This window comes from Prionailurus bengalensis, chromosome A3, assembly GCF_016509475.1.
Source record: "Prionailurus bengalensis isolate Pbe53 chromosome A3, Fcat_Pben_1.1_paternal_pri, whole genome shotgun sequence".
Taxonomy (NCBI): domain Eukaryota; kingdom Metazoa; phylum Chordata; class Mammalia; order Carnivora; family Felidae; genus Prionailurus; species Prionailurus bengalensis.
In genome coordinates, this window is record NC_057354.1 from 73343033 (window position 1) to 73366049 (window position 23017).

The following is a 23017-nucleotide window of genomic DNA, read 5'->3' on the forward strand; positions in this document are numbered from 1 at the left end:
ATTTTCCAAAAAGCATGTATTCCTAGAAGAGATTGAGAGAGGAAATGACCACTGCAGTTAATGTGACTGTCCAGCCGTGGGCTGTCAGCCTGTCTCTTACACGACTCTCTCTCCATGGCCTTGCACTCACAGGTGGAGTCAGTTCCGAGAGCTGGTCGACAGGAAGAAGGACGCTCTTCTCTCTGCCCTGAGCATACAGAACTACCACCTTGAGTGCAATGAAACCAAATCCTGGATTCGAGAAAAGACAAAGGTCATCGAGTCCACCCAGGACCTGGGCAACGACCTGGCCGGCGTCATGGCCCTGCAGCGCAAGCTGACCGGCATGGAGCGGGACCTGGTGGCCATCGAGGCAAAGCTGAGCGACCTGCAGAAAGAGGCGGAGAAGCTCGAGTCTGAGCACCCCGACCAGGCTCAGGCCATCCTGTCTCGGCTGGCCGAGATCAGCGACGTGTGGGAGGAGATGAAGACAACCCTGAAAAACCGCGAGGCCTCCCTGGGAGAGGCCAGCAAGCTGCAGCAGTTCCTGCGGGATCTGGACGACTTCCAGTCCTGGCTCTCCCGGACCCAGACGGCCATCGCCTCTGAGGACATGCCCAACACCCTGACTGAGGCAGAGAAGCTCCTCACGCAGCATGAGAACATCAAAAACGAGATCGACAACTACGAGGAGGACTACCAGAAGATGAGGGACATGGGCGAGATGGTCACCCAGGGACAGACCGACGCCCAGTACATGTTTCTGCGGCAGCGGCTGCAGGCCCTGGACACCGGGTGGAACGAGCTGCACAAAATGTGGGAGAACAGGCAGAATCTCCTGTCCCAGTCACATGCCTACCAGCAGTTCCTTAGGGACACGAAGCAGGCCGAGGCCTTCCTTAACAACCAGGTACCTCTCCTCACTGCCTTTGCTTCCTTCCTCGTAGAGCAGGCCGCTGCTTCAAAGCATCCCTGTGTGGAGGCAGAAAGGTATCTGAGAGGCTCTTTTCCCCGACTTCTAAGGTGTTGAAAGCCATCACAGTGTAGGGGATGGGAGCTGCGGGTCCCTGCGGGAGCTCCTCATCTGCAGAGTCCTCTTCTGTTTCAGCTGCTTCTGAGGGTCTGTTACATTCATAGTATGTCCTCATGGTATCACGTCAATTGGCGATATTCTGTGAGAGAGCAATCCAGTTTGACAGTTTGAAAGGTGCGGTGAGGGATTTTTTTGTTTGGTTTTTTTATTTGCTTGAGTTTTTTGTTTTTTGTTTTTTTTTCATGGAGGAGTAAATGGTTCTGTCTTCCTTGCTCTAGTATAAGAGGGACTTTGAGTCAGAAACTCAGGAAAGAAAACAGCTGAAGATGGTGGCCAACATCAGGGTTATTAAGCTCTCTTTTAAGAGAGCGTTTGAAGAGTATGTCACTATTGCCTTCATGAGCATATGAGAGGACCCTGGTGGCTGATGCACAAAGCTTTGGTTACTGTCCTCACTCACTTTAGAGAAAAATTTAGCACATGGGACCACTTAAGGAAATTTCCTTATGTGTTCCTTATGGTGTCCCACTAGGTATTTTCCCCTCCCAACTTCTGTTTTTTTCTGATTCAGTAGATTATTTTATTTAAGACTAATGAAGCAAGTGTAATGAAGTATGTTACACAAAAACCCAGGATATGGGAAACAGTGCTCTCATTATTCTGAAAATGAGTTGTATTTCATATTTCATCCTGCTGTGATTTTGGTTTTCTCTCTTTGAAAAAGGAGTATGTTTTGGCTCATACTGAAATGCCTACCACCTTGGAAGGAGCTGAAGCAGCTATTAAAAAACAAGAGGACTTCATGACCACCATGGATGCCAATGAGGAGAAGATCAATGCTGTCGTGGAGACAGGCCGGAGGCTGGTGAGCGATGGAAACATCAACTCAGATCGCATCCAGGAGAAGGTGGACTCCATTGATGACAGGTACAGTGTTCCGAGGTTCCTGAGGGAGTCTGGCACCCTGGGACTCTCTAGCCTCTGAATCACTGGCCAGACATCCTTGGGACTGTGGGTATAAATTTCCCAGTGAGTGAAGTATGGGCAGCTGGCAAAATTTAATCTATCAGAAAATCTCCCTACCTCACAGAAAATCAGTGAGCAGTTGCATGGCTACCTGGCACTGTGGTTCTTACAGTCAAGCATGTGCAGGTGTCCACAAAAGAAAAGAAGCTGTGAGAAGCCAAACTAATACTAAATCAAAGGGTTGTAAGAGCCCTCATGATGCCGAGTAGCAGTTGGATATGAGCCATGCCCTTGGAGAGTTGATGTATAGCCTGTCACCTGGTGGGACTCTGAGAGCCACATTTCCCCAGCTAAGCCCATGTTCACCTTCATCCACACAGGACTCCTCTGAAGCCTTTCGGAGGGAGTAGCGAGGGAGGGTGAGGTTTCCTTGTCCTACGTACCTGGCACAGCCGCAAAGGAATGTTATCAGGCCCTTCTCAGAAAATTGGCTTGGATAATACCTTGATAGGATTTTTTTTTTCTGATGAGAGAAAAGCCCCTTTCCTCTTCTGCCAAGACATCTCCAAGATTGGATGCTCTTCTTTAATTTTTATTTGTTTACTCATTTATTTGGAGTTCTGTAAGATTTTTCTCCCTGACTGAGGGCCAATGCGCTCTGTTTGTAACTTAATTCTTACCCTGCCTTGGTGGTTACTAAAGTGCGAGGTCAGGGCAGATCAAGATCTGGATGTACCAGCACAGGCCGGTTCTGGTCTGGCCCATCTGCTGCCTAGCCTCTGTTCCAGTCAATCTTCCGTGGTCCCGGTTTAGGTTGGATTTTTAAGGGCTCATCGTGAAACCGATGTCATCAAGAAGCAAGTTCTTCCTCAAGGCTTCTTTTCTGACTTTCAAGTGCAGTGAAAAGGAAGAACTTCTTGCTGAGAGCGTTTCCTTGCTTACCATGTCCAAGAGCATCTCCTGAGACCCTGGGCCAGATTAATGTTTTATCATATGGGTTGAAAGGGGAAATTACTCCCTCCCCATGACGATTCAGCTTTTGGCTTTAGCACTTCCAGTCTGTCTCTTTCACTGATTCAGAGCCTGAACCATATATTCTGAGGGTGCTACTGTTGAATAAGGTATGACATACATTAATTATAATTTTGTGTCTGTTGCTTTTTAAGTAGCTACAAAAAAAAGGGAAAAATCCCTCCACCAAACCCTTGAGTGAGTGTGAAAAATAAAAATTAGGCCAGGTATTCTTAACTTAGAGAAAAAGAATGTATTTCCTTTCTTCCTAATGTTAAGTCTCCAGTTATTTTGTAAATATAATACCTCATGTTCATCTGTATCAGATGCACACAGCTGGTTTCCTGAAGGCGGGCTTGGCCGTTAGAGACACGTGCTTCGAGGCAGACGTGTAGCCGCCTTGTAGTTTCCTGCATGTATTTATACGTCCCCTGGTGCTGCAGCTGTGAGGGGGTTGTTGGAAGCAGGTGACGTTGTCAATGGAGAATCCTGTGTATGACAGAACTTTTCAGCAGCAGTCGGTTTAACCTTCCTTTTGCCCTTGATTTGGAACCTGAGCTCCAGGGGTTCCAAAGCCTTCTTAGGATTTCTGTCTTGAGGATGAATGGAGGGATGTGGGTGGCTCAGTTGGTTAAGCATCTGACTCTTGAGCTCAGTTCAGGGTCATGAGTTCAAGTCCTCTGTTGGGGTCCACATGGAGCAAGGAGCCTACTTAAAAAAAAAAACACACAAGAAATGGGAAATACTGTCCATAAACATAAGAAAGATGGATGCGGGAAGGGTCTTTCCATTGATCTGCCCTCAGGAGGTCTACGCTGTCCTCAGCTGATGTTAAATGAATTCTGGTTTCACTTTAATATCCCCAGAGGCCTCAAGATCAGAAACTGACCTCAGAGGATACTTGTCTGTTACCAAAATACACAAATATGTGAATTCCAGGTGCTATGGGGACACAAGCTAAGTATAAATATCTAAATCTTCAGATCTCATCCCCTGTCCAGAAACTTTCTGATGCTGTTGTGAAGCTATTTTCATAAAATGTGAAAGTCATTATAATGTGCTTATGTTCCGGAAATCTTGTCGATTACCACTGAGTTTGTTGAAATGAAAAAGTACCAGAACAAAGACACTGGCTCCTAACAGATGTGGGTGGGGTACAAGTGACCTTTAAAGTGCTCATGCCTGGGTGGAAAGTAGCCTGCTGTCCAAGCCCGCCCCAGGGGTGTGACTGGGTGAGCTTCCTGGCTCCAAGGAAGTTCCAGACACATTGCAGTACTGGGTGAGCAAGAAAATGGGATCTAGCTTCATAAAGCCAGACCCTATCTCAATGGGAAAAGAAGCTTACATATTACCCGTCTCTTGTACTCAGGCACCTGTGGTTCTTTACTTTTTATAAGAACCAGAGTTAGACCCAGCATCCGTCTCAGAGGATGAAGGAGCTTCTGAGTCCTATTATAGGGATAGGAGGTGAGAGATGGAAACAAAGCAAGAGATTTAACCTTGCCCCAAACAAAAAGTACCCTTAGGACTATGGGAAACTATAGCCAAGTTTTAGATGGTCCTTTCCTATAGTTAAATTGATGATCCAGCCTTGAAAGGCCTTCTCTGAACGCCTTTGGTTACCACTGGTGAGCAGTGAAGCCGCACTGACTTCTCTCAAGGGTTCTCTGAGTCAGCAACCATGTCCACTGCCCGTGTAACTGTTTTTTACAATGAGAAGCATATCCCTCCGAAGCCATCATCCTGTCCTCTCGTAGATTTGTGTCATTTGGACACGGGGCTCTAAGTCACCATTTGGCTTTTCTCTTCTCCCTGGTCCCACTAGAAGAGAAAGACTGGCCGGACAGAAGTCTGCTGTATGTGTGTGACTTGAATATGTAAGATACATTCAGGATTCTGTCTGGTTGTTTCTGTCTCGGTGAGTCTTCTCAGTGTTTGAAGTTATTTTTATTTCCACTATTGCCTTGAGCTTCAAGGATGCATGTCCTGCTATAGCTGCCAGTTTCTGGTTCCTCCTTGCTTTCTGAGCACTTGGGTGTGACACTGTGGAAAGAACTAGGATCCTTATTCAAGGCCTCTGAGTAAAGGCTGGACCTCCTGGGTTTTGTGCCTGACTCCAACTCAAATTAACCTTCCTCCTGAAGGATTGACTTTATATTCTTAAAACTCCCTACAAATAGTGCCTGAAATTTGAGGTTTGGGAATTTAAAAAACTTTTTTTGGACATTCCTTCCCTACCCATTTTTAAACACGTAATTCCTTTAGCCCAAATACACTAACAGTCTTTAAATGATTTTTTTTTTTTTAATTTTTGGTATCCGAGAAAGGATATCACTGCAGTTAAGAGGATTTGGCCTTTATTTTTTGTTATGAAAACAACAGAATGTTAAAAATGTTGGGAGAGAAGCTACAGCCATGAATCTCACCTCTAGCACCTGCCATTTCAGTTTCTGCTTTCTAATTGTGCCACTGAACATGCATACACTTTCCATTTAGCATTATTTAAGAAGTATTTTTCTATTTTTGCACTTTACCTAAGTGATTAAACATACTAAGACCCCTATTTCTGAAGCTATAAAACCCCTTTCAACTAAAAATAAAAAATTAGAAAGTCATTTTATGTAACTAGCATATACCTGGCAGCATTACTTCGGCTCATATCATTCCAGTTGTTCTGTAGTCACTGGCGCCTGTAGGAGCTGAGAGCCCTTCCTTCCGTTCCCCAGGCACGTGGTAGCGGCAGTGTTGCCACGGTTCCTTGTTCCACCAGCACTCACTGAGAGCTTGTGTGACTCACGGCATGGCTGTATGATCTTTCTTGCTCCCAAGGAGGGTTCTTGAAAGTCAGTCAGCAGCTAGTGCTCCCTGAGCTGCTCTTTCTGGGCATCATAGAGAATCAGGTCGTGGTCTTCCTCCTCCTTCCATGGGGGCCGAACTAGAGAGACCTTACCCAGGCAAATGCAGCAGGAGATGACTTTGAGAATCAGAATGGAAACCCAGCGTCCTCATCTCCCCCAGTTAATGTCCTTCACTGGCTGGCTGGCTGGCTGGCTGGGCTTAGGTTCCTCGGGAATATCAGGGAAGCCGTATTAGAATGACACTGCTTGATTCTTGGTGTGCTGTGGCTCTCCCCTGTTGCCGCAGAACTGTGTCAAGGCCATCCTTCTCCTGGCACTCCCAGTATTCACATGGCTGTTCTTCACCGTCTCTGGTGAGCCTAAGCCACCGGGCACATGAGGGAAGTCTGCTGCTAAGTTCTGGAGCCTCATCGGTGTGTGTGAAGTGTGGGCATTCAGGGTGGGGAGTGAGCACACCATTTCCCTTGCTGTTCACCAAGTTCAGCAGCTCCTACCAATTTTGCTTAAGGTTTTGTGCTTTAGCTGCATTAAACCTTGGTTACCCTTACCTGTTAATAAAGTGGGATTTAGTAGATAAATAATCTTACAGGTCTCAAAATTTTCATTCTTGGTTAATTGTCATTTGGAGGGAGTTTTTCTCAGGATGACAGAATATTTATTTAGGAGACATTAATTTAAAGCCAGTTGTATGGTTGTCTATAATTTCTTAGTCCAGTGTCTTAAAGGTAAGTTTCAAATTTTCCTTCAGTGCCCCAAATGGAGATTTGTACACAGTACATGATCAGATTTTCCCCCCAGCACCAGATTAGGAAGCATTGGACTTATATGGCTCATTTGACAGCCTCTTCTGCCTGTTTTGTGGCTTGGACAGTATTTTGGTCTCTCGTACCGTGGCTTGAGTTTGGAGAATGCTAAATTCTCTCGTTTATCTTGCCTTTTTGACATAATTAAAACCATACAGGCATACCGCTGTCATCATATATAGAAACCCAGGAAAGACACTGAGTTGTAAAATCAGTATTTCAAGATTCTCTGTCTCCTTTTTTAAAAGTTATTTTTGTTATTATAAACAGACATAGGAAGAATCGCGAGGCAGCCAGCGAGCTTCTGATGCGTTTGAAGGACAACCGGGATCTTCAGAAATTCCTGCAAGATTGTCAGGAGGTATGCCTCCCTTCCTTGCTTCTGAGGAGATCCAGAGCACTTAACAGAAGAGCCCTTGAATTATAAAATTAATCAAGGCCCAGAAATTCATTGTTTCCTGCTGGGGCAGTGTGGCAGTTCTCATCAGTTCTCCAGCCTGCAAGCTACCACTTAGAATAACTAGATTCTTCTAATCTAGAATAGTCCAGAACTCTGCTATCCATGACAGTGGACCCTAGCCACACATGGGGCTATTTCTTTTGTACATATCAAGGTGTAGCTCTTCTGTCTTCTATCACATCTATTAGCCAACTGTGATTAGCAGCTGCCACGTTGGACAGTGCAGATCTAGAACATTTCAGTTGTTGAAGGCAGTGACACCCTAGGATATTCTGTATTGTAAATGCATTTACTGCCGTGTTTTAACTATTTAATACACGCTTACTGGTATGGAAGGAAAGAACTAAGGGGTACTGGAACTGGCTATCTAGGTAAAAAGCAAATATTTAAAAAATATAGACTGAGTTTCTTACTCACTGAAGACTTTGAAATAACCATCTTTCAAGCTCCTTGAATACATGTCTAACATGCCAAGAGCAGCACTCCTGATTTCAAACTTGTGAGTTTTAACATGTGGTATTAATCTGATGATTCTCATACTATTTCATGCTCCCCTGATATGTGCACAAACAAACTTGGAAAGCTAAAGTTAGCCAGAAAAATGCAGTCTCTCTCCAAGCTAGTTGGAGAAAAGCATCTGGCTGCCTTCACATGTGTGAGTTCAGGAGCACATTGCATTTTTTCTCTCTGCCGGAGAATAACAGTGAGACTCTATTCTCTCTGGTTTATTAGGTTAAATCCACTCGGAGGCAGAAATGGGATGAAGAATATCCAAGAGAAGCTGCAGGGGCCTTGGGGGAAGGGTATCGGAGGGTGTGGGGACGGGATCGGGTCGTGTGCAAAGAATGTGACTGAAATCATCACAACACCTTGCATGCAAATGTGTGGCTGTGTGTTAGAAGTAATACAGCCCTAATAGCAGTCGCGTTAGATCGCGTGTGACAGAAGCGATCCTTCATATCCATTCAGCTGCTGTCTTACTCTGAATCTTGCAATATGCTCCAGCAGCTAAACCTTCAGAAGGAAAGCCCCTAAACTGTGTAGCTTAGGGTCTGTCAGTTTTCTGTGCCACTCTGATGAATCTAGGTCTCTGGGGGATTTGCCTGGAGCCAGACAAGCAGAAAACAGGAATGCCTCTTCAAGTGGCACCCAAGCATTAATAACCCATTTGGATAGGATGCTTATTTAAAGAGGTATTTGTGTCCCCGGACAGGACATAGAGGAGAGTAATGGGATCTGAAGTTAGCTGTATTGGGCCACATGTTGTGCCATAGTGAATACCAAGTGACTCTTACTCATTGGAGGGGTCAGGAGATGTCCGTAGCCTGGGCTGTGCCTTCCACACATTGGAGGTCCCTGTATTATCCCTTGATGTTTCCCTTGTAGTATCATCGATGACTCATTTTAACCTCAGCCCATATAGGGGGAAGCGGGGAGCCAGTAGGATTCCATACTCTTGCTTAAAAGGCAAGTTTAATGAGATGAAAGTTATGAACCTCAGCATGGTGAAGCCTAGGTTAAATTTGGGAACAAGAATGCTGGAAAATGAGCAGGAGGTGAGACGAGAGGAACCCTTGAAAGAAATCCATTTGGAATTTCCCTATTTTCCATTTACACATGTGTGGATTCATAAGTAGAAACATGGGAAAAGTAAGTGGGTAAAATAATAGTCCTTCCCAGTAGAATCACAGGAAATGGTCTTACTAGGTCATTAGAGCTTTGTTAGCACTTGTTCTAAATTAGCACCCTTGGTTACAAGTAGTTCACTCCTTAACATGCACCAGTGACTGCTGGGCATGCCTCAAGGGCTCAGTCCTAGTGGGATTTCCCCTATGTGCAGAAAGGTTTTGGCTGCATTCTTACATCCTGGGAATGATGTGCAGGTCTCTTTGTGACTGCTCTGGTGAGTCTTCCTGTTTTAGCCTTTCTTGCTAGCCTCATTAAGTTACTACAACTCAGGGCGCTTGGGTGGCTTGGTAGGTTAGGTGTCCAACTCTTGATTTTGGCTCAGGTCATGATGGTTCATGATATTGAGCCTCTCATTGGGCTGTGTGCTGACAGCAGGGAGCCTGCTTGGGATTTTTTGTCTCCCTCTCTTTGCCTCTTCCCCACTCACATGCACGCTCTCATCCACACTCACTTTCTCTCTCTCTCTCTCTCTCTCTCTCTCTCTCTCAAAATAAATAAACATTAAAAAAAAAAAAGTACATCTAGGGGTGTCTGGGTGGCTCAGTTGGTTGATCATCTGACTCAATTTCGATTCAGGTCATGATCCCAGGGTCGTGGGATTGAGCCCTACATTGGGCTCTGAGCTAAGCATAGAGCTTGCTTAAGATTCTGTCTCACTGTCCCCCCCTCTCCTCCCCTTTGGGCTCTCTCTCTCTAAAAATAAATAATAAAAAGTTAGTATAACCATAGATGCTGGGGGTGGGGGGTGCAATCCCTCCCACATCAGCATGTACAGTTTCTGTGTAGTGACAGAATTTAGGGCAGGTTTGGGGGCTCCAAAACCCTGGTGTAGAAGTGCAAGCAAAGCATTGGTATGTAGTTTTCTTTGGCCGTGAGCTCTGCATCATTCAGCATCATTAAAGTATGTACGTTTTAAGCCAGGATCTCTGAGAATGGAGTTTGTGTATGGACTAGCTTTGCATTTGAAAATCTACCTTCTATGCTTCTAGAAACTTAGAGAGCACCCAGAGGTCAGAATTAGTACCATTGCTGGCTACTGGTATCGTCCAAGTCTAGGGAATCCAAGTTGTCCCTGTCGTAGTCCCTTCCTTGTAGTGCCTTGGCTGGAGCAGGCAGGAGTTGTGAGATCTGCCTTGGTTGCCACTCCCATTAACCACTGCCTAGATGGGGAAATTTATTGCAGGGGCTCCTCTATCCCCAGCTGTAGATGGGGATATAAAGAACATCATAATTTTTGTAGCATTATTTGATGTGTATTCCTGGAAAATGATTTAGAAGTTACTGCTTTTCTGTTTTATTCTCTCATACCATAACTCCTGTTTTCAGAAATTGATGTGTTTTTTTTAAGAGGGCAGTAAAGCTAGACTCATGTGGCACCAGGGATAGCAAGTTCCATTGCTTTGCTTTGAAAAGCTTGATTCAGTGATCAAAGCATTTTTCCTATCCTTTTCCAATCTGCACAGTGTTCTTTTCTGCAGAGAATGAGTATATTCTTAAATGACCTTTGTAAATGCCCACAAATAATAACTGCAGTTCTGATTCCAGAGTGCTGATGAAGGGTTGATGAACTAGCAAGTTCCATAGATCCATTTCATTGTGCTGTATCGCATGATGCTTTATCTGTAGGATGATGTTCAGCAAAGAGCAGATTTGTTTATAAGCCTCTGATTTTTATGTAGCTCTTTTTTTTTTTTTTTAATCTCTCTGGGTAGGTGGTTATGAATAGCGAAAATATGTGAATGTCCTTTGCACTTTGGATAAATGCCTTCTATTGTGTATAATCTGTGTGTATGTGGAACACGGGGAAAATTTTACCATTTGGTTTCCTTTTAACCTCTTTCCCCCTTGGACCGAATGAATGGCCATAGTATTTCAGGTTTTGCCTACTCAGGTAACTGGAAAATAGATAATTCTTTTAAAGTAGGAAGTTTACTGTCTCTGTTGTGTAACCAATCTGTGGTCCTAGCTTACAAAGGGCTTTATGAGATTTACTGGTTTTTCACCTCAATAAAGAATAACAACTAAGATCTCACTACCTTTTGCTTTCTACCTCCACCCCCTTCTGTACAGTGGGTGAATATGCTGAGAAAGTAGAGATGGTGACTGGGAGTTCACCCACCTTCAGATCCAAGGGTGCTCCTGTGACCTGTGTCAGCCTCCTTGACATTGTTTTTAAAGAACAGACTTGCTATTTAAACACATTTGCAGGGAAGCCTTTCCCAGCAGTAGCCCCGAGTGTGAGTGAATGGTCTTAGAAATGTTGATCCTTTAAGTGTTCTTTTGGTTTTCTATGCCTTGGAGATTGGCACAGAAATCTCTAAACCTTGAAGATTGGACCATGAGGGTGCAAATTTGTTTTGGCAGCGACTGGTGTAAGAAGTGGGCTTCTTGTGGTCACACAGGAGGAGGGACATGGTCTCTGAAGACCTTTGCTTCTGATTCTGGCCTGATCCTACATTCCTTTGTGTATATTTCTCTTGGGCAAACAAAAAGCTCTTCCCGGGTTAGTGCTGTGTATGGGGTAGGAATTAGGACCTGGCATGGCCAACTACAGGCAGGCAGTAAGGAGCCGAGCAAATTGGGATGAAAGCCAGCAAGAGAAGTGTGTCCAGGGCCTCGCGTTGGGCTGCCTCCCACCCCAAGTCTCGTGAGAGAACTCCCTTCTTAGATCTGTCAGCAGCTGGCAGGCTTTGTGATGCTTTGCAGAGTTCAGATCCAAGTAGACATGTTGGGTCTCAAAATCAAATCCTGTGGAGTGTTCTCGGTCTGAATGGAAGGCTCTTTGGAGAAATAGAGGCTATAGAAAAAAAGGGTGAAGGTGACTCAAACTTGAAGGAAACTTTAAGAGGGCATCATTGTTGCCTTGCTCCTACAGTGAGCAAGTTATTTATGCTTTTTTGGCATTCCCATAGATACGCTGTGAAGGGAGGGGAGGGATCAAAGAGTGGGGTTTTGTGTTTGGTCTTTTTAATATGTAATAGAAAGAACTAAAAGGATAAAAAGATTACCGAATAAAGTAAAAGACAGTTAATCACGATTAACATGGTATAGCTGGCACAAGTATTTGGAAGAAAAAAAAGTGACTTGGACTGGTTAGGGCAGAATTTTAAACATGAGCCTTTAGGGGAAAGGCTGGTTGTGCGTGCCAAACCCTTCGAAGGCTGGCTCAGAGAGCTTTTTGTACCTATGGATTTAACATTAGATACTTTGGAGCAAGGCTCAGGTACATCTCCCGTACAATGGAGATAACCTGTCATGACGGGTCAGAGTTGTAAAGTAAATATTTGGTTGTCAGTTGACATGGAAACATGCAGTATGTGTAGTACAACATAACACAACTCTTTCCAGGCAGAAAAAAGGCTGATGTCTGTGATTACAATCTCTGACATTTTTCTGATTTTTGTTTTTCCTAGTTATCTCTTTGGATCAATGAAAAGATGCTTACTGCCCAGGACATGTCTTACGATGAAGCCAGAAATCTGCATAGTAAATGGTTAAAACATCAAGCATTTATGGCAGAACTTGCATCCAACAAAGAATGGCTTGACAAAATTGAGAAGGTGAGTTAAAATGTTGGATGAGACTCCCATTTGGGTGGTGTGGCCATGGCAAGAAAATGAACCAGGTGGGAAACGAGCTCTTCTCTTCACATTCTCCTGCATTTTTAAGTCCCATCTGATCCCATACAGAAGTTACCCTGCCAGAAGCGGGGCCTCTCCCACTAAACCAAATGCCAGCTTTAACCTGCTAGAAGGGAGAACAGCAGAAACCCAACCAGTTGTGGTTCAAAATGCTTGATTTGTCTTTTAGTAAGTACTAGTTGTTTGATTTGTTTCTCACCTGCTGCAGATGATGGGCTGTGAGCCTCCTGGGCAGAGTCCCACTTTCTTGATCACAGCATGTGTCCTGGACTGTGACAGAGACTGATGATTTACACAGAATTTAGAAATATTACGTATTTTCAGTTTCCTCGATTTTTCTTGTGTGACCAGGCACTATGGTAACTTAGTATGTATCATCTTGGCACAGGGAGATTCTCTGCAGCATAACTGAACATGAAGGTGAAGTTCCCCACCCTTCCTTCTTTTCCTCAGACTTTTTATATTGTTTCAGATTCTTAATGGTTAAAGTGATGTGTTACCATCTTCGGGAGCCAAGTGCAGTGGAAGTCATAAGTCATTAGCATTTTCCCGTTGCCCCTGTTGAAAGTATTTCATCATGCAACAATCATTTCTTGCTGCACTCTTTGGAAAGCCGTGTAGTGTACATAGACTAGGCCCTTGTCCATTTTATTAAGCCATAACCTTATGTGAATGAATAGGTGAATCACAGATTAAATATCGTAGGGTTGTTTCTCACATTGCCCTTTGTTCTCTAGCAAACTGTATTTATTGATGTTTTCCAGGAAGGAATGCAGCTCATTTCAGAAAAGCCTGAGACGGAAGCTGTGGTAAAGGAAAAACTCACTGGTTTACATAACATGTGGGAAGTCCTCGAGTCCACCACCCAGACCAAGGCCCAGCGGCTCTTTGATGCAAACAAGGCTGAACTTTTCACCCAGAGCTGTGCAGATCTGGACAAATGGCTGCACGGCCTGGAGAGTCAGATTCAGTCTGATGACTATGGCAAAGACCTTACCAGCGTCAACATCCTGCTTAAAAAGCAACAGGCAAGTGGGCGAGGCAGCCACATACTCAGGCCTCTTTCTGTTTCATTGCCATCATCCTTATAGCCCTAACTCACCACTGTGTTCTCAACCACCTGCCTTCTCTGTGAGGGGTTTTAACCCAGCATTGTGTTTGTCTTGACAGCGTCATGGGACATTTCCAGAATCAACTGGAAAGATACATATTAGTAGAAATATTGGGTGTCTGTGCATGGCAGTGCTTTTCTTTTTATTGTCATCATCTTAGTTGACGGATAGTATCACCATTTAATAGTTGAGTAAATATGCATTTCATTCAGTTCTGAGGTTTACACAGGGAAATCCTTTTCACATACTTCGCTCTATAACATCTAGTGGGTATGTATCAGTTATCTGAGTTGGTCAGCGTACTTTTTGGATCATAAATTTTATTTATGTACTTGTTTTTTGGACGTCATGGTAGAGCATTCTAAAGGCGAATGAATTTACTTCACACTGGCAAGAAAACAGCTTCAGTGAGGTTGAGGAAAAGCAGGTTGGTGGCAGAAGCTTCCAGTGGCTTCCCTGGCTTGCTTTGCCTTGTGCAGCCGAGTCCCCAGCCCAACGGTTCTGCTTTGAACCAGTCAATGTGGAAGTGTCTTTGCCGAGTGCTGAAGCCTGTTTCTTCAGAGTGATCCCCACCCTTCCCTTTGCTAACTGATGCAGTTATTTGGCTACACTATTATGCATTAAGAGTTTTGCTACAGGTAGTTTTTATTCATGGCTGTTTACTTCCTTACCTAAGAAAGGAGCCCATTTGTTCCCAGAGGGGACCCCCCTGTTTCTCAACCGTTAGCGTATGGTATTCCCAGTGTGTCGTTCCCTGACTGAGACTCCTCTGCTTTCACTTTGGCTCATTCTTCTCATGTAGATAAGCAGTTAGTATGTTTTCACCTGCTGATCCAATATTTAAGAAAAAGAATAATCAGCCTCCTGATTGAAGAAATTGAGAGATGATGATGACATTAGCTATTCCTTTTGCCTAGAAGAACTGGAACCTTAAGTTCCATTACCTTTTCCTGATGGTTAAATGGGTTTCCAGCATCGTTATGGCATCTGAACAAGCAGATGAAGACTGTCCTTTCCCCATAATTAATTCTTGTTTCTCTTGTCATTTGCCTTCTGAATTCCTGGATAAACTCGAGTGTTGTTCCTGAGTTTAAAAATCCTGGGAAGGGATTAATGATTGTTTCATAGATGTTAAGAATCCTTTCTTGGGCTCTCCATTATATAAATTAATATTCGGTCTTCCATTTTGGCCAGTGCTCAAAACAAACATTTTATAGGACTGTGGACTGTGTGTGTTTTCCCTTGTCTCCAGTGTGACAGTTGGTCTGTTTTCTGTTCTCAGATGCTGGAGAACCAGATGGAGGTGCGGAAGAAGGAGATCGAGGAGCTCCAGAGCCAGGCTCAGGCCCTGAGTCAGGAGGGGAAGAGCACTGACGAGGTGGACAGCAAGCGCCTCACTGTGCAGACCAAGTTCATGGAACTGCTGGAGCCCTTGAATGAAAGAAAGCATAATCTGCTGGCCTCTAAAGAGATCCATCAGTTCAACAGGGATGTGGAGGATGAGATTGTAAGTAGACCATCACTATGCAAGGGGCTTTTCCATAAACTTCCTTACCTGTCCTGCCTTAATTAGGACATTCTTGCTTCTTTGTTAGACTCACTTTGGGCTGCATTGGTGAGTTAGGCTGTGAAAGCCCATGCTTTTATATATTCATACAAAATGCAACTCTACTGTTCTCTTTGACATTCTAAAGATGTTCTAGGCTTTTACTGCCCCTAGAATAGTAGTTTTAAAAATAAATTAAGGGTGAGGACTCGAGGGGATCCAGCAGCAAGGATGAAGTAAGCTTTGAAAGACTAGCCCTCACCTTGTACTGGGCAAGAAGGGCAGGCTCCTCGGGCAGCCCTTCCCAGTGGGATCGAATACGCCTTCTCTCTCAAGCTGGCCTCCCTGCTAATCTTCTATTGCACTTTTGTTTGCATCAAGTATTTGTTCTTTTTGAGTGGTCCTGACCATCTAAATTTGTAATTTTTTCCAGTTGTGGGTTGGAGAGAGGATGCCTTTGGCAACTTCCACAGATCATGGCCACAACCTCCAGACTGTGCAGCTGTTAATAAAGAAAAATCAGGTAAGCATTTCTGCTTGGGCTAGCTCAGTCTGATAAATAATTGCTCCAAATTACAGAGCAGAGAATGTGTGAGAGCTTTGAAGGTTCACTATTTCCCCTTGGCCCTCATGAAACAGCCTGCCATTGCGGCTCAGCAAGCCTTTTTTGTGTGTTCCCCGTTCCCACAGACCCTCCAGAAAGAAATCCAGGGGCACCAGCCTCGCATTGATGACATCTTTGAGAGGAGCCAAAACATTGTCACTGACAGCAGCAGCCTCAACGCCGAAGCCATTCGACGGAGGCTCGCTGACCTCAAGGAGCTATGGGGTCTCCTCATTGAGGAGACCGAGAAGCGCCACAGGCGGCTTGAGGAGGCGCACAGGGCCCAGCAGTACTACTTCGATGCTGCTGAGGCTGAGGCGTGGATGAGCGAGCAAGAGCTGTACATGATGTCTGAGGAGAAGGCCAAGGTGAGAGACGTTTCCAGCTTTTCCCTAAGAGCCTCCAACTCAGACCCCGAGCTTGTTTTCTGCCGGTGGCTGTGTCTTTGTGAAACATTTCATTGTTGCCTTCAAGTGTCACAGGTGGGAGGGCACCACATGCATTAAGGTGGCTGGAATCTGGCTATTTCCCCTTGACACAGAATCTTCTTGTGTGAGTCCTGAGATGTCATTAAGACTGAGTTTCTCTTCTCGTTTTTTCCTTCTTCTTTTTTTTTTTAAAATAGATATTTGCTAGAGTCCTTTTTGCTCTCTTTAATTAATAGAATCACCTAAACTTTACAAGATGCTTTTGAGACAATTTGAAAGTTTTTAGAGTTCCAAGATGCAGTCATCTACACAGGTGTTAGACTGTGAGGAGTCTCAGCCAGCCAGGATACACTTGGTTTCCTGGGCTTTACCCTGTACCTCAGAGGGGTCTCACTCATTCTGTATGATCCTCGTGTTCGTCTTTCACAGAGGCCTCCCACGTGCATACAGTCCAGTTCATATTGATGCTCCTTATGGTTTTGTTCTTTCTGATGATTCTTCCTTCCACCCGTGATGCAGTCAGCTAGTCTTGCCTTAAGGTGGTGTCAGTCAGAGGGGGCGACTGTGGTTGTGACCCCATCTTTGCAGGATGAGCAGAGCGCCGTCTCCATGTTGAAGAAGCACCAGATTCTGGAACAAGCCGTGGAGGACTATGCAGAGACCGTGCATCAGCTCTCTAAGACCAGCCGGGCCCTGGTGGCTGACAGCCATCCGGAAAGGTGAGTACTATTTTATCAAGAGACTGGCCTATTGGTTCTTCCCAGTGAGGGTCTCTTATTCTGTCCCAATGCCAAAGGAAATGGATGACAGCATTGAGTAACTGGTGATGTAGGTCTTTGGGAAGCATTTTTAAAATAGACCCAACAGGTCTGTGCTGAATGGGAAGGGTGAACTATTACATTAGGAAATTTCTCTTGTGGTTTAAATATCTCTTGTGAGCCTAGGCCCTCTTGAAAAATTATTGGTGTCATGAGGCAAAACTACAAATTGATTTGCATAGATACAAGTTATCAAAACCTACCCTTGGGTTGAAAGTCATCCAGTTTAGGAAAATGATGATGAGTTTGAGCAGGAGCGGTGAACAAGAATGCACAGACCTGTAAAATAATTGAGCTCCCACAAAGAGCAGGATGATACTGCTTCCTCACTCTTGCATGTCAGGTCCTTCAAGCACGTTGGGAATTACAGAAGATATGTGTGTGGTACTTGCCAATTTTATACCATGTTCACAGGTTGACTTCAATGGCAGTTATCTTAGGCTTGCTATGTAACTGCCTTCGTAACTCAGGAAGAGAATCGGCTTTGTGTGGTAACTAAGGCAGGTTGAAGATACAGTCAGTGGTGGCTGTGTTGGTGTAGGGGGTCCTTCATGTATTCATGATAGAAGTCCCAGGAAAGTGGCCTTCCTAGTCTCTAGGGACCGGCATCAAGAAGTCCTTGTCTCCTTGATTTCCTGTTACAAGACAGTCATGGGGGGGGGGGGCAGGGGGGCAGGGAGCTGGAGGGAGGGGGGTGCAGTACTCCCAGGACCCACTTGACAGGAGTGGCAGGGGAGAGCATACACCCCAGAGAAGGTGGAGGTGTGTGCCAGACAGGGTTATCTTTTGTCCCTTAAGTAGCATGGTTCTTGAGAGAGGAAGATAGCTCCTGGATTTTTCATTAACTTGTAAGGTCAAAGGAAATCCTGACTTAACAGAGCCAGCAGTGCAGAGAGTTAGGGTTTCTCCTCCTCGCCACCTCCCCCCATCATCACAGGATGGCCATCAGCCTTAATTACTGTTTTTTTTTTTTTTTTTTTATGTGTTGGCTCTTCATTACTCGTCAAATTTCACGGTTTAATTTTTTAGGCCAAATAGGTGAATCGGAAGTTTCCTTTGAGAAATTTTATGTAAGATGTTTTCTTGGCATTTTCCCTTCACTTGTTTTCTCCCTGAAGAAAATTTGACATTTAAGGTCCTTTACCTGTTGCCCCTCCCACCCCCGTTTCCAGTGAGCGCATCAGCATGCGGCAGTCCAAAGTGGACAAGCTGTACGCGGGTCTGAAAGACCTGGCCGAAGAGCGGAGGGGCAAGCTGGACGAGAGGCACAGGCTCTTCCAGCTCAACCGGGAGGTGGACGACCTGGAGCAGTGGATCGCTGAGAGGGAGGTGGTCGCAGGGTCGCATGAGTTGGGGCAGGACTACGAGCATGTCACGGCAAGTACCCTGGGCAGAGCAGGGGTGGCCATGCAGGGTGCACTGGGCAGGGGTGCTTGCTTGACTCCTTATCTGTGAGCACATTGGACACCCTGGACTCAGATCAGAGGTCACGGGGTTTAGTTCCAGCTCAGCTTTTTATTGCCAGGCAAACTCTGACTTAGCTTGTCTGACCTCTCCATGCCTTTCTCCAGTAGTGAAAGGAGATGGAGCCAGGGCCTTGCTCTGCGACAGAGGGCAGGAAGGAAGCCTGATTTGAGTTTTAGAGCTAAGACCTGTGACATCACGCATATTGTTTCTTTCCAAAGGACATTCATGTGATCAAGAAATAAAATGTTCATAGTAGTCTTACCGATTTTCTTCATGCTTATTCGTGTTTCAGATGTTACAAGAACGATTCCGGGAATTTGCCAGAGACACAGGGAACATTGGACAGGAGCGTGTGGACACAGTCAATCACATGGCAGATGAGCTCATCAACTCTGGTCATTCGGATGCCGCCACCATCGCCGAGTGGAAGGATGGGCTCAACGAAGCCTGGGCTGACCTCCTGGAGCTCATCGACACGAGAACACAGATTCTCGCCGCCTCTTATGAACTGCACAAGTTTTACCATGATGCCAAGGAGATCTTTGGGCGCATACAGGACAAACACAAGAAACTCCCCGAGGAGCTTGGGAGAGATCAGAACACAGTGGAGACCTTACAGAGAATGCACACCACGTTTGAGCATGACATCCAGGCTCTGGGCACTCAGGTGGGTTAGGGAGATGCCCAAGGGTGGTGGGGAGCATCTTTGTGCATCACTGAGGATCTCTCTCCATTCCTTGGCTCCTCAAAACATGCGTCAAAGAATTGCCCAATTTAAACACACACACCTCTACACACACATTGTTATAATGCTCCATTTAGGAGAATTCAGTCCATAAAATTCTCAGTTTGACACATGTACAGACATTGTTAAGTGAATATCCCCACAATTAAAATAAACCAGATGCACTTGCAAACATTTGCAAGTTATAGACCTTCTCAGCAAGAATTAGTACTATGTTAGTGTATTCACCCAGAATAATTTCTAAAATAATATCATTATTTTCCATCCATCAGGGTCTGAGTTATATGTCTGGAAAGAGGGAAAACAAGAGTCTAATGCTTTAATATGCCTGGTCTCCCCACTGCCCCGGTCTGAAATGCCTAACACAAAGACTTTCTTTAAAAGATGTTTGACAAAGTGGTAACAGTATAGCAGTAAGAACTTATAGTATAATCATGCTTTAGTTCCCTCTCTAATCTCTGCACAGTGTCTTGTTCAGTCTTCTGACTTTTAGATGAAAAATAAATTGTATCTTTTTCTCCTAAACTTCATAGTTCTAAAAAAGAAGGCAGTTCTATTAAAGATACCAGCCCAGAGTAGATTAGGAGTTTTGTTCTTGTCTGTTAAGAGCACGTTGGTAATCCAGGGCATGGATCGGCTAACTTCTTCCATAGAAGTGCAGATGGTAAATATTTTCAGCTTTGTGGGATGCATGGTCCCTGTTGCAAATACTCAGCGTGGCTATTGTAGCATAGGCTGCTCTAGACAATACGAAAATGAAGGAGCATGACTGCGTACCAGTGAATCTTTATTTCTGAAAACACATGGTCAAGATTTGACTATGGGCTTGACCCCTATCCAGTGCCATTGTCCTTACCATTCTTTGGTCTGCTTTGGGGTTTTCTCTGGAGGAACCACCTTTACCACCATTGTCTTCTCACCTACTAGAAACAGATCACAGTTGGGGTTGTGCATGGGGCTCCATGTATATTAAGTGACTTCAGCTTTTCCACCAAGGAGATAGAACGTATTGAGGAAATATTTGAAAATAGGTACATGGAGTGGCCGAGGGTCTGTATGAAGCAGAATTTAGGAGGGTCTACCATGTACCTTAAGCATTTCCAATCTTTCCTTCAGAGCTGGAGGACTCCCCAGCTCTGTGACAACTTGTCAGCTTCACATTCAGAGGCTTTCATTGCACATGAGGTCCTGGAGCACCTCGTGAATGAATGAGGATCCATAACAATGCAGTCTCACCTGTGTTTGGAGTAAGGCCCCCCATAGAGGGGCAGATGCCAGTTTAAACCGGGCCTGCTGCTCTGTATCACTGCAAGTTTAATTTACCTCTCTAGGCTTCCATTCCCTAATGCTTTGAGGATTGAGATGTTGTTTGCAAAAGATACGTCCCTGTGAGAGCTCTGTAAGTGTTCTCTGACTGGGAGAACCTCTGAGATCCCTAGAGGCAGAGCTAGAACACATCTTACCAACAGGAGGTCTTTCCTCTGTTCCTGTAAAAATCACTTAGTTTTAGAACTTCAGCAGACCCCAGACATGATGGAGTTGCTCTCTTATTTTCTTCATTAAATCCCTTCACCTTGTGAGACTCAGACTGATGAGGGTGCCCATCTCATCTTGAGGGTGGACAGGAGTACACTCCCTTGAGTCTTGAGAGTCTCCACCTCACGATACCTGCTGGATGAGGCCATTTGCATTTCTAATAGTATGCATGCCCCTTCTGCAAATGTCGACCCAATCCAGTTTATTGTAACAGAATCAGAATAGAGGGAAGGCACTTGGTGCAGGCTCCCAGAAGCCATTGGTGTTTCTTTCCTGGCCCTTTAACCCTCACACTGGCCCACTCCATTCTGCACTGGAGCCTTAGGACATTTGCATGCAGTGGTGGTCTTCAGTATCTTCTTAAAGCAGTGGTTCATTTGTGTGGGAATTTTCACTTTTGCTATCCCTCCTCCACCTTGTTTTGTGTTCGCTTGGTTGGTTTTGGATTGTTTTGTTTTAAAACAACCAGAGGCACAGGAAAAGATTTTGGGTTTTTGTTTGGGCTTTTTTAACTGTAGGGAAAGATTTGGTTAGTCATATAGGAAATTAGCTCTTCAATAATTTCTTAGGAACTTGCTCATTGTAATTTGAATTATACCTGAGCCATAATTGTAGATTTGCAGAAGTCAGGATATGAAAATCAGATCATCGGGGAAAACAAACTTCACTGAATCTTTTGTAGAAATTTGTTTTCCTTAACCTCCCACCACCTAAAGTCCTTTTGTGTGGTCCGGGTCAGTATCTTCCTCCCTGAAAGCCCCAGTGTTGTCCATCCCTGCTCCTTTTCTCCCCACATACATCCCCAGGTGATACTTACCGGCATACTCCCCTCACAGACCTCTAAAGGCTCCTGCAGTCCTGGATGACAGTTGTCTGCGAACTTTGATTACATAGCCTCAGTAAATAAAGATTGAATGTCTATTCCCCCATATGTATGTATTTTTAAGTAGATGTTGTATGCAGTACAGCACTACTAATGTGTAAGAGAAAAATCTACTTTCTCTTGTAAAAGCCTATCTCCATTCCATTCCCTCCTCAAAAGAAGGTGAAAGCCGATCCTTGTTTTCCCCCTTTATCACATAGAAAGTAGATATTAGGTGCACTGTCTGCACTTTGCTTTTTTGATAGAGCCATCATTCTGGAACACTTTTCATGTGTATGTAGGGCCTTTACTCATTCTTTTTCATGACTCTGGAAGAGCCTTATTAATGCAACCGGATTCTCACTGATGAACATTTATTTTCAGTCTTAGGCTTTTGCAGACACTACTACAATGAATGATGTATATTTCATTTCCTAAATGTGCATAACTCTATCCAGGATAAATTCCCCAAAGTGTACTCATATATCAGAAGGCACCTATGTTTGTAATTTTGATACATACTGCCCATGCCTTCTGCAGGAGCTGTAGACCGTTGTCCTATCATTCGTGAATCAGCTCACTGGCAGAGACATCATCAGACTTGAATTTTTGCCAACTAATAGATGACAAATTCTAGTATCTCCATGGAGCATCTTTTCCTAATACCCATTTGCATTTCTTGTTCTGCAAAGTTTTTATTGAAATATGGCTGGTGAAAATTTCACCTTCTTAGACATCATCAGTCAGCTTTTTTTTTTTTTTTTAATTAATTTTGAGAGGGAGAGAGTGTGAGCAGGATAGAGGCAAAGAGAAAGGGAGAGATAGAATCCCAAGTAGGCTCCACTCTGTCAGTACAGAGCCCAGTGTGGGGCTTGATCTCACAAACTGTGAGATCATGGCCTGAGCCAAAATCAAGAGTCGGATTCTTAGCCCACTGAGCCAGGTGCCCCTGCATCAGTCAATTTTTTGAGCTATGTTAGATTCTGTATTTTTGTTTTTCAAGTTGAACTGTCACATGTGAGCACTCTTACAGATAATTCATACGTCGTTTTCATGAGCAACATCACATAATAATGGAAAACTTGTTTTCAAAGTGAATTCTTCATGGCAGTTCCTGTTTCATGATAAAAGTACCATCTGTATGCTGCAGGAACAGATTACATGCTAATTTTTTTTTTTACTATATTTGAGTATGTACCTTGTGCTTTCTGTACTGTCTTTACATCCCAGGCTACCTCCAGTAGACCTAACCAAGGTGTCCTGCCCAGAGACAGTCCTGTAGTATTTCACTGTCTCACCGTTTACGCTGAACTCAATAATCTAGTTCAGTACATTTATAGTGAACTTGACTTTTCCAATGTGGGTGAAATTGTGAGCCTGTTGGGATGCAGGGGCCCTATTTTGACTTGGTGGTCCCATTAGTGGGCAGGCAGAACAGCATGTGGTGTGCATGAAGGGA

The 23017-nt window shown here is 44.5% G+C and overlaps 1 protein-coding gene across 4 annotated transcripts in view; it reads left to right on the forward strand.

Annotated features, from left to right (window-relative positions):
* The window catches only part of SPTBN1 (spectrin beta, non-erythrocytic 1), a 199962-nt gene that overhangs the window by 155527 nt on the left and 21418 nt on the right, over nucleotides 1-23017 (forward strand). For all 4 annotated transcript variants that reach the window (XM_043603387.1, XM_043603388.1, XM_043603389.1 and 1 more), the window contains 11 exons: nucleotides 133-889; nucleotides 1737-1939; nucleotides 6921-7011; nucleotides 12213-12359; nucleotides 13205-13468; nucleotides 14835-15059; nucleotides 15532-15621; nucleotides 15789-16070; nucleotides 16719-16849; nucleotides 18121-18325; nucleotides 18708-19082. In XM_043603387.1, the coding sequence (XP_043459322.1) occupies nucleotides 133-889; nucleotides 1737-1939; nucleotides 6921-7011; nucleotides 12213-12359; nucleotides 13205-13468; nucleotides 14835-15059; nucleotides 15532-15621; nucleotides 15789-16070; nucleotides 16719-16849; nucleotides 18121-18325; nucleotides 18708-19082 (2770 nt within the window). The remainder of the gene's footprint in view (nucleotides 1-132; nucleotides 890-1736; nucleotides 1940-6920; nucleotides 7012-12212; nucleotides 12360-13204; nucleotides 13469-14834; nucleotides 15060-15531; nucleotides 15622-15788; nucleotides 16071-16718; nucleotides 16850-18120; nucleotides 18326-18707; nucleotides 19083-23017) is intronic.